This window comes from Alosa pseudoharengus, unplaced genomic scaffold (assembly GCF_046254945.1).
Source record: "Alosa pseudoharengus isolate Yale_2024_CS ecotype anadromous, Long Island Sound unplaced genomic scaffold, YU_APseudo_1.1 YU_APseudo_1.1_scf_10, whole genome shotgun sequence".
NCBI lineage: Eukaryota > Metazoa > Chordata > Actinopteri > Clupeiformes > Clupeidae > Alosa > Alosa pseudoharengus.
Genome location: NW_027468565.1, coordinates 15,773,036 through 15,784,509, shown reverse-complemented (window position 1 = coordinate 15,784,509; position 11,474 = coordinate 15,773,036). Strand labels below are relative to the sequence as shown.

The 11,474-nt window shown below is 42.4% G+C and overlaps 1 protein-coding gene across 1 annotated transcript; it reads left to right on the top strand.

Moving 5' to 3' along the window:
- Positions 1–2,509: 2,509 nt before the first annotated feature.
- chst1 (carbohydrate (keratan sulfate Gal-6) sulfotransferase 1) lies at positions 2,510–9,193 on the top strand. The gene is made up of 2 exons (XM_076300684.1): positions 2,510–2,658; positions 7,536–9,193. The coding sequence occupies exon 2, from the start codon at positions 7,595–7,597 to the stop codon at positions 8,855–8,857; it is 1,263 nt and encodes a 420-aa protein (XP_076156799.1). The 5' UTR covers positions 2,510–2,658; positions 7,536–7,594; the 3' UTR covers positions 8,858–9,193.
- The last annotated feature ends 2,281 nt before the right edge of the window (positions 9,194–11,474 follow it).

Genomic DNA, 11,474 nt, shown 5'->3' with positions numbered 1-11,474 from the left:
TTGTAGCATACTTATCTGCATTCCACAGTGGGGAGAAGTTCACCTTGTTTAATTAAATAACAATTATATTTCCTTATTAGCTGCATACTTGAGGTTGGAGATATTAAGGCATGTCAAGTTTCTCACATACTGGAACTTCAAGACACATAGCCTTATGATTTTCTTATTCAGTTCTGCACTGGACTTGAATTACGAAATTCGGCAAAGAAACATAATTATGATTTTGGCCTATTGATTAATGTGGTTAAGTATAAGTATACTCTTTTGATCCCGAAAATGTAATCTCTGCATTTATCCCAATCCGTGAATTAGTGAAACATACTCAGCACACAGTGAACACACACTTATCCTGGCGCAGTGAGCTGCCAGCAACAACAGCAGCGCTCGGGGAGCAGTGAGGGGTTAGGTGCCTTGCTCAAGGGCACTTCAGCCGTGCCTACTGGTTGGCGTTCGAACCGACAACCCGCTAACCAGTAGGTCGTATGGGATAAGCATCAGCTAAATGTAAATGTAAATTCTTGAATTATTTTTAATTCTGATCACACTACATGAACTTGCATACGGTATACTATTTAGTATGACAGGGGCCAAATTGTATTGTTTTTTACTATATAGTTTTAATAGGCTAAATGTTTGGGATAAAAAAGCTTTTTTGCAGTGCTTCCAGTGGCTGTCGGAAGGATCAGCAGCACAAATAAGTTCGCTAAAATATTGGTGGGGACAATTTTGTCATCTTAAAATTTTGATTAGGACTAGTCCTTAGCGTCCCACCCTAAATCTACGCCCATGGGCTATATGGACCCAACCAATTAACTCTTGGGAGGGGAAAACAACCCATGCAGAGGCTGCAGTGTTAGGCATAGGATGCGAACGTGTGTAGCCAACTTAGAGAAGAGAGTTAACTAAGAGAACATAGATTAACGTGGCAAATGTTAATATTTTTCCCTCGACCGGCCCAAAAGTGAAGCGGCTGTGGTGGATTTCTATGACTTAACGGATGCATGTATGGAGTTCACAGTGACACCTGGCTGGATGGTCGAGGGGGTGAAGGAGTTCACAGTGAGACCTGGCTAGATGGTCGAGGTGAAGGAGTTCAAAGTGAACTAGATGGCCGAGAGCGAGAGGATGATGTAATTGGATGATGTAATGGTGGTAACAGCAAGGCCAAGTAACAGGTGGCAGGGGCGTAACACCAAATTCTGGGCCCTATGCACAAGTGGTGGCCATGGGCCCCCCCCCCCCAACCAACCAACCAACCACCGGCTGTAAGCATGAAGCATGAGGTTCACAACTAACTACTATCTAATCACATATTGAATGAATCTAACAACTCTTATATGTACTGTATAACAGAAAATAATCGTATTACCCAAGACTTCACTGAATTTCTGTTTTATTTGAAGAATGTTTAAAAGCTAGAACATGAAATGAATGAAAACACTTTTGGCTGAGAGAACAGCTATCTATACAAATTGAACACTTTTGGCTGAGAGAACAGCTATCTATAGCTAACTGAGTGTGATGCGTTTCACAAGTTAGCTTTGCTACTAATTTGACAGCCTTTCCTCATGAACCTATATAACATTGAGCCTACTAAGTTAAGCTATTAGCTCATAATAATTTTCGAATTAGTAGGCTATTGAAATGTTGTGGTAATGCTGGGATCAGGCATCATGTTATTTCTAATTTTGTGTTAATGCTGTTTTAGCACTGATAATCGCGGATTCGCGGTGGTATTGAAGTGTTTTGTAACCTTCAGGAGTTCATTTCATTTGTAGACTATTGCTTTCACATTGGGCTCACCTTTCTTGGGAAAGAAGGCTGTTAACACTTGTTTTCCCTCGTTTCTTTTTTTCTCCCTTTCTTGCCTCTCTTTTCTTTTCTGGGAACCGGATTTAGCTTTCTTAGACTTAGACATCTTCACACCGTGACTGTCTGCATTGCCGCTTCGGCAGAATGAACGTTACTTCAAAAATGCGCCTAGCAGGGGAAGGCGGACTGAACCATTTCGTGCAAGGGAGAGGGTGCCTGCCCTCAAACAATGTTGCTTGGACACAATTTAATACATCAATCAACTGATGCATTTACCCGAAATATTTGCATCTATATTAGTTAATAACATTTATTAAGATCTTTAAATTAAGGAAATTATTTATTATTAAGGAAAATAAAATTCAACTCCTTAGGGGCCCTCCCCCCACTTGGGGCCCGGGTAATTTATTCCCACTTGTCCCCCCACTACGACGCCCTTGACTGGTGGCAAGATAAGAAGCCTATTACAACTGGAAAAAAACAGAATCTGGGAAAAACCCAGAAGAAGACAGTTTTGCATAAAATGTATGCATGATGAGACAATGGGTTCCACCAATAGTCGTAACCTTGGTGGATGCTGATAGGCCAACAGGTGTCTTTTGAGGGTGGCGAGAGGGCCCAACCCCAAGGTTAAGGAGTATAAAATATAGGTCGCAGCCACCTATTAGTCAGATCTCATCGGGGGCGCCAGCTGATGACATCTCACATCACCCTATTGCTTGACACCTGGTCTGGACATCGTTTAGGCTGGACTATCACTGCAATACGATGAATAAAGATCAACAGTCTCAGATATCTCCTGTGTGCATTGTCTCCTTCGGACGCTTTGTTCCAGAGTGCTAATTAGTAAGTAGTTAAAGCCTGTGTTGCAGGTTAAACACCACTGTTGATTAATGGGTACATAAAGCACTCAATATATGTATATCATTTTAAAAATGTCTCCAAATGGTGTTAAATGCCAGTTTTTGTTGTTTTTAGCATTAGCGGGTTTTTTGTACGCAATTCGGTGATGACACTTTGGGGACTACTTGATCTGCGCTTCATTCATTTCAATGCATTTCAATGGACATCGCGGTTACACTTTCAACATAAAGTTTGTATATTTACACTTCGAATTTCGTCACAGCATTTATATCACAGCTACCCTATGATCTACCAATGGTAATAACGGTGCCTGATATCAATTTAGTATTTTTTCTGAATTTCGGGAGGTCTCGTTTTGGAGGGTATGTTTTACATGCATTCCTATGGGAAACGGTCGCGGTTACACTTCCAACATAAAGTTTGTATATTTACACTTCGAATTTCGTTACAGCATTTATATGACAACGACCCTATGGTCTAACAAAGATAACAATGTCTTCCGATTTTAGTTTAATGCAATTTTCTGAATTTGAGAGGCCTCGTTATGAGGCTACATAATGCACCTATTCAGTTCAATGTATTATGCTTATAACATTACGACACTTTTTTTGTTACTGTCAGTGAACAGCACCGAATGAAAGTCAACATGTTCTTTATATCTAGTGATAGTGATCATGTCGTTAGTTCAGATAAGTAGGCTACCGGGCAAACTTAGTCAGAAGATCAGAATATGAAGCATCATGATAGCTAACCTTAGGGTGACGTTTGGGAACCAAAAACTAACGTTTCCGAAACCAAAAACTATGGTTCCCAGAACGTTTTGGAAACCATAAATTGTTAGCTGGGTAGCTGGGCTAACTTTTTAGTCCCACCTGTGAGCCACCCCACTGATCTATAAAGAACTGTTCTTTATAGATCAGTGAGCCACCCCAGTTAGATAACTTAGCTTCTAGCCGCCGCCGATTAGGCTGGTCGTGTCTTCAGCATGAATATTTTCGATAACTACTGCTCGTGATTGATTGCCATTGACATCGTCAGGGTACCTTACCAAAGAGGGAGAAAATATGGGCAAGTCGCAGTTTTGCAGGTGCTTGTGTGGGCTGTGCCGTCCTGATGGAAACTGTGGTGGAGAGCTGCAGTAACTAGGGAAGCGAGTGCATTTTGGCCGCTGGTCGAGGAGCTCCCCTGTGACCAGCATAATGACATGATCTATCTAGCTATCTATCTGTCTATATACATATCTAGGCTATCTATAGCCTATCTATTTATCTATAATCTGCGCTATCTACTGCTGAACAATCCCTTACTCGTCTCTCTTTACTCCTCTCTCGTTACTCTCAAGGGTCTCAAGGTGGGCTTTGGTCTGGTCTGTAGTCTCCCCAAGGTGACGTAATGCAATGCATTGTGGGGGAAAGGAGAATCACTTCAAATGCTGTGAAATAGTACCTGCTTTTTCGTATTATATTCCGTTTTGTGATACCCAACAACATCAAATACAATGGATAACAGTTTAAATGTTTATTATCAACAAGCAAATTGTGCAAATTCGTTGGAAAATGAACCCTGCAACACGGCCTTTAAGTGATAAATTGTTCATTGGATTCGGAAGGGGACCGTTTTTTCCACGACACGGCCCACCGGGAATTCTCCCGATTCTCCCGATACCCACTCCGGGCCTGAGAGGGGCTGACCTCCCCATTTATGGTAGGCTACTAGCCTCACCTCATACTCAAGCTGCTCCACATCATCTGCAAAACTTACACTGTGGGCCTGCTTGAGACTTTTGCCTTCTGCAAGTTACTTCTTAGCTGATGTCTCTGAATATGAATCTATTGTTTGACATAAACAGATGCCTATCTGTTAAATGGGTGTTGGGTTGGTAAATAATTGTAGGACTGTATGAGGAATGACTATCACAATTTCAACATTATTTTCTGGGAAAAGTGGGGATTTCTTCTCAGAACATGATGATTCCTCAAGTATATTAGCAATGCTGTTGTTGACTCAGTGTCTATCCTCTTAGTGTACGAGGCAGCACAGAGATTATTACCAGAAAAGCTTTTTGCATTTTGCTTTCATTTTTCTTTGCCGTGCTCAATGTCATTAGCCCACTTTATCCATGCAGTGCTCTGGCAAGGCAAATGGCAACACTTTTCAAGAAAGCTTAACGAGAACAGATTCATAAAGTCTCTTGTTTTCAAAAGGCACGACAGTATATTGCCCATAACTGTTTGTAGATTTCAAACCTGATTTTACATGACATTTTAAAATGTGGTTAAAGCATGAGCTGCATTCTCTGGCAATGCATCCAACATTGCATTCATTTTAGTGTTAGGGCAAGCATTCCTAAAGATGGTAAATTTGATATGCACTGAGCATATTTGTCCTATACCAGTTAATGCCCATGACTAGCATAAATTTGAATGGCTGGCGTCAGATTATGCTCCCAAATGTGCTTGCGTGCCAGTTGTGTTGTTCGGTCTCGGTGCTCTAACCAAGCACTAGGCGCTAGCATATTTAATTGAAACATCTGGATATGTTTCTGATAACACATCATTTGGCCTGGTTATGGGGGACTTCAACTGGCATATTGAGCAGCTGTTGCTCCGCTCCCAGGCATTAAATAACCTCCGGGAGAATGCAACGTCTTACAAAATTGTTGCCTTGTATGCAGAAGGCTGACAAGCCTAATCATTTGAGTGCAATGACCCCAGCCACCATGACTTAGACGTGGCTAGTTTTAGAGCGTGAACAGAGGCATGACTCAAAATAAAGAGCAATACGGCCAACAACAAAGAAGAAAGTAAGCTACAACATGTGCACAGCTGACCATTGTTTGTCTTAATTATCACATCAAATTTGACACAGCAAATAAGGTCTCTTTTGCATTGTGCTTTGTAAGATATTGCTTTGTTTTGTTGGTTTGAATAGATTGCATGAATGTTTGAACTAAACATAAACTAAACATAATGTCTTTTGCAGTGTCAGTTTGCAGTGGAAATGAGATTAGGGACACTGAAATGATCTTGTTTCAGACCCCAGCATATGCAACAGTTTTCATCTATGTGTTTTCTTAAAAGTCATCTGCCTAAGTTATAAGTTATAATGCAGGGGCTTGTGTTTAGACTGATGAGAAAAGATAAATATTATGCTTTGCACTTTATTTTAGCTATTGCATTCAAGATTTGATTGAGCAAAAGCTGCCAGAAAGGAGGGCATTGTTTATCATGTCGAACCATGTGACTTTGCTATCATCTGCAGAATAAAAAAAACACCTGCTTTGAACAATACAGCTCTGTTGTGCAGCTACAGAGACCGATATCTTCCCCATCCCAAGTTGTTTTATGCTTTCGGCAGCGGCAGCCACGTCTTTAAAAGGCGGGGGCATATGTAGAGGAGGATTGGGTGGTCCAGACTGAGCTCGAGCTGTAACACCTCACGCAACAAAACCATCAAGCCAGTGTAGCCTACTTGGATTGTACAATGAGAAATGTGTATCTTGTGTTGCAGTTGGACGTGGTTATGCCTGCCTCTTCATTTCTGAAAGCCCGTAGTTTTGCACTTGTTTTGTAGTCGTGCCTCTGTACATTTTAATTCGTGTTGCATAAATTAAACCCATCTCGGACATATTTCTTCTTTTGGCGCGCCGCTCAGATGTAGCCTACACTGGATGGACACCGGGCTTTTGCCCTTCCTTACTATCTCTTATGGAAGAATCGAGCTCACATCTTCGTGGCTGGAGCTTTAGCGTCTCTAAGCTTAATTCACCAACAATTGCGGCCACTTCAGTTTCTCCTATTATTCCAAGATTTCAGCTTCATAAGGCAAGTATACTGGCAGCGTTGAACGTACAATTTGTAGCCTACCTACATGTTTATGTTGTCTACCGTTAGGCTACTTAAGATAACTATGAAGTAAGGCATGACAGTCCAAATCTGGGAAATTAATAGATGGTTTTTTTATGTTGGTCTTCATCACTCCACTTTAATTTTTTCAACGAATATTAATTCTGTGGCACTGCGGTAAATCAGACTCGGGTGCACTGCTGTTTATTCCCTGTCAAATATATCTTGTAACAGCTTAATGTCTGAGATGGGAATACCTCTCATCTACAGGTGCCAGCAGATCTCAGGCAAGTCATAAGCGAAATTTGGACCGCATCTTCCATTAACCAGCTGCTTTCAATAGGCGCGTTCATCGAACTCATTAGCTGAAGATACCCGGAGGACAACGGCATCAGACACTAAACCCACGAACGGACCACAAATGTTAAATTTTTTAACCATTAGAAATGTAGTATTGAATCAATTCTCAAACGCCTTCTTCTTTTGACTCACACAGTCGAAATATATAAGATAAATCAACTTGTTGAGGGAACCAATATAAATAGAGTACTATAGTACCTTTTAATTGTTAATGTTGTAAAGGTGCATTTGCTGTATAATCAGTTGAACAGTGGGCACAGTCAATCTGTTGCCTAAATTAAAGTCATTACACTAAAATCTGTCTACCATAGTCTGACCAAAACATATATTTTCTGTTGGTCCCATCTCAACAAACCATTCTTAAACAAAATATAACTGACCCGATTATCTTAAAATTTACTGTGCAAAGAGCCTGTTCATTTTACATTATGAATGCATGCAAGGATATTATATTCCTTACTTTCAGTCCATTATAATCATGTGAAAATTTGAATGGCTAATCAGATGTGTGTATGCATATGATGTTTCTTAGAATTGTTTTTATCTGATTCTGCACAAGAAAATTGTAGTTTCCGATGCCATGCTTTATTTCCTTTTGATTTGGCTATGTGCACATCAGACACTCCCTCACTGTGATTGTTATCCTCTTTTCAGCTGCACATTTACTGATAGGATCAAATCAGACTGCATCACCTAAATGAGGTTGTTCAACCATGCAATGTTCCTGGAAGGTGGTGGTTCTGCTTGCCCTGGCGTCTATAGCAATCCAGTACACAGCGATCCGGACCTTCACAACCAAACCCTTTCAAATGTGCCCCATCCCAAACCCTCTGAACTGTGGCCTAGGGCAGGAGGCCGAGCCTTTCGAGCGCGTCTGTGACGAGTATCCCTATTTCACTTACAACGTCTCCAGGAAGACTCACATCCTCATCCTGGCAACCACGCGCAGTGGCTCCTCCTTCGTGGGGCAGCTGTTCAACCAGCACTCGGATGTCTTCTACCTTTTCGAGCCCCTCTACCATGTCGAGACCACGCTGATCACACGGCTGGCCCACAGCCGGAACGCAGCGGACCGGCGTGTGATGCTGGGCGCCAGCCGTGACCTCCTACGGAGCCTGTACCACTGCGACCTCTACTTCCTGGAGAGCTACATCAAGCCGGTGCCCAGCAACCACACCACGAACAAGCTGTTCCGCCGGGGTGCCAGCCGGGCGTTGTGCTCAGTGCCCACCTGCGACGCGTTCAGCCCCGGCGAGACCAACATCGAGGAGGGCGACTGCGTGCGCAAGTGCGCCTCGCTCAACCTGACGCTGGCCGTCGACGGTTGCCGGGAGCACCGGCACGTGGCCATCAAGACGGTGCGCGTGCCGGAGGTGGGAGACCTGCGTGCGCTGGTGGAGGACCCGCGGCTCAACCTGAAGGTCATCCAGCTAGTGCGGGACCCGCGCGGCATCCTCTCCTCCCGGATCGACACCTTCCGGGACACGTACCGCCTGTGGCGGATCTGGAAGGCCACGGGCCGGAAGCCCTACAACCTGGACCTGACGCAGCTGACCACCGTCTGTGACGACTTCCTCAGCTCCGTGTCCACGGGCATGAGCCGCCCACCCTGGCTCAAGGGACGCTACATGCTGGTACGCTACGAGGACTTGGCTCTCAACCCGCTCCAGAGGACCAAGGAGATTTACGACTTCCTGGGGCTGACCATGGACAAGAACGTGGTGGATTGGATTCAGAACAACACCAGAGGAAGCAATGAGCTGTTAGCCAAGCATAAATACGGCACTGTGAGGGACTCGGCAGCCAACGCTGAGAGCTGGAGGCTGAAATTGTCGTATGACATTGTTGATTACACTCAAACTGTGTGTCAGCAGATTTTACAGGAGCTCGGCTACAAGACGGTCAGATCCCTCGAGGAGCTGAAAAATATGTCTCTCTCACTCATCGAGGACAAAACATTTGTACCTTTTTTGTAACAAAGGTAATGATGCACAAGTATTTTTGATATGTTTATGTTTATACTGTTGCCTTAAATTGATTCACATTTGCACTAAACTGGTAAAGCCCTTTTGGGGTTATGCTATGCCGAAGTTTTGAACAGCACAACTCATTTAAACTGGTATAGCTGTTAAGGGATTTCAAAATGACTAATTATAGACTACTGAAACATGGTCCTTTTTGAGTTGATGTGATTCTAGCAGATCCAAGAAGCATCATCTCACTTAAAACTCTTGTATGCTGGCTGTTGCTTTGACAAAAGTGAATGTTGATATTTGTACATTACTGTCCCACGCAGCGCATTGTTGCTGGGGATTGAATATCACTCTCCACTCCAGTGCAGAAGTGTATGATAAAAATTGTGCAATAAAAATGTGAATGTTGCAGTCAACCTCAATAGTGCTTTGTCAGCCATCACACAGTAATTAGCAATGTAATACCCAAAAGGGCATATTTTACTACAGAGCAGTAACCATCAGTCAAGCTGTGCTCCCATTTAGGGATTATTAGACATCACTGACAAATAATCAACACATGCTTGATTTCACTAAACGCAGAGCAAAGTCTGCTACTGTCACTATGAATAAAGCAACTGCTATTTTACATACACACGGGCCACAAGCAGCACAAACAACTTCCATTCAATCCTTCCTTTTGAAAGATGACTTAATAAATAGTCAAATGATAACTCACAGATAGCATCATAGAAATTGCTCTATAAGATCTTATAGATCTATAAGAAGAAATAATCTTGATGTTTAGATGTCTGCAAAAGACCTAAATGTGTTGATTTTGTCTGCTAAACCTAACTGCATCACCTACAATGCAATCCTCTTGCTTAGGCGTACTCACTTCTAGAGTGATCAGCTGTGCTACTCAACTTACACTCGCTCACAGTCCTGACATTTACTACCAATGTGGGAGCTTATCCTAAAAAGGGAGAGAACGAAAGTCAAGTTAGACAAAGCGGAAAACAGGGTAATGGTGTGCCGCCAACACCACACAAAGGGGGAAATGCAACACTGCTTGTGTTGTGTAATTTACCAAGAACTGTAGTGTGTCTAATTGCAGGGGTGAGTGAGCACACCGCAGGCTCTGTGATTGGATTTATGGGCTGGCTCGCAGGGACACTATCTGTCCTGGCCTCAGTGAAGAGATGGACTGGGTATTCTTTTCTCAGAATGTGTAAATGACCCCCAGTGGGATCAGAGATGAACAACCATAGTGTACCGTATGTCACCTCAATTAACAAAGAGGACCAGTCACATGCAGCTTTGCAGGGGAGCGGAGATAACTCACAGCAGGTCTGAGTAGACTTCAGGAAGGCGGCTGGAGCGTGTGTGTGTGTGTCATGCCTCACCCTGCTGGCCTGATGGAGAGGTTCACCATGTCAAAGATGTTTCAAGAGCCGCACTTTGCAGCACCTCGTAGGAGGGAGCTCCTTTAATGGACTTTCCAAGATCTCTTCACTGCTCCTTTTATTCAGAGGGGTTAATAAGAGCTGCAGGAAGGATGCAAAAGCAGATGTTGAAGACTTTATTATTGCAGTTATTGGTTAGGTGTCTCCTCCTCCTCTTTAATGAAGGAATAGTCATTATATAATATGACAGCAGATGTCATAGTATGTCAATTAAAACCCAGTATATTGTTAGATTTTGTTTGCGACTATCAGATTTTGCTTGTTGTGAGTAACAGTCAGGGATGTGCAGGAATAAGATGGCTATTTTTGAAAGAAAGTCACAAAATATTTGTTACATAAGTGTGAAGGCAAGAAGCCTCACTCCTACCAGGACAATAAGCTGTATTTATAAATTATACATTTCGTCGAGAAGAATCAGGTCAGTTGCCATACTTCAATAGCTGTTAGTATTTTCAAACACTTTGCTAAGTTATAATGATGTGCTGGAAGCTGCAAGTTGTATATACTGGCTGCCAGGTTCCACATTATATAGGATACTTGGATTTTGTCTTATAGGACCACAAGTGACTGATTTCCTTGTGGGTTTGGTCAACAACTTAAAGTTTTGGTACCTGTCCTTGTTTTCTTTCTTTTTAAAAAAACAAAACTACTTTAATCTGTACTTTTACAATGTTGGACTGCTGATGTTTCAACCGTCCCAACTACAACTCAATCCCTCCTGTCCACTGTCAGACCAAGTTTACACATTTGTTATAGAAGATACACGTAGTTATATACTGAACATCTGACTCCAAAAGATTGTTTTTATTGGCAAAGAATGAGGATAGGAGCACTCATAACAAGCAGCATTTTTGAAATTCGCAATTTTCCTAGAAATACTGTCTAATTTGAGGAACATCTAGCCTGCTGTGATAATGTCAAAAAGATGGAATCACAAATCTTTTGTGGAAGTGCATCACTTATCTTCATGCAAACAACTTGCTCCATAGGTGTAATATCTTACAATAATTCAGTTGTACACATTTGTCTCTATAGCCTGGTGCCATCATGTGGAAAACTTTCTAAAATATAAAATAAACAACATTTTCTTGATAAATTGGGTGCAATTTTTCAGCATCTCCCAACTGCTTTGACGGCAGCCATTTTCTGAATTTCAAATGCCATCACTGAATGTG

Bases quoted from the DNA above. Each gene is read 5' to 3' on its own strand.
- chst1 (XM_076300684.1), top strand. From the start codon at position 7,595: ATGCAATGTTCCTGGAAGGTGGTGGTTCTGCTTGCCCTGGCGTCTATA.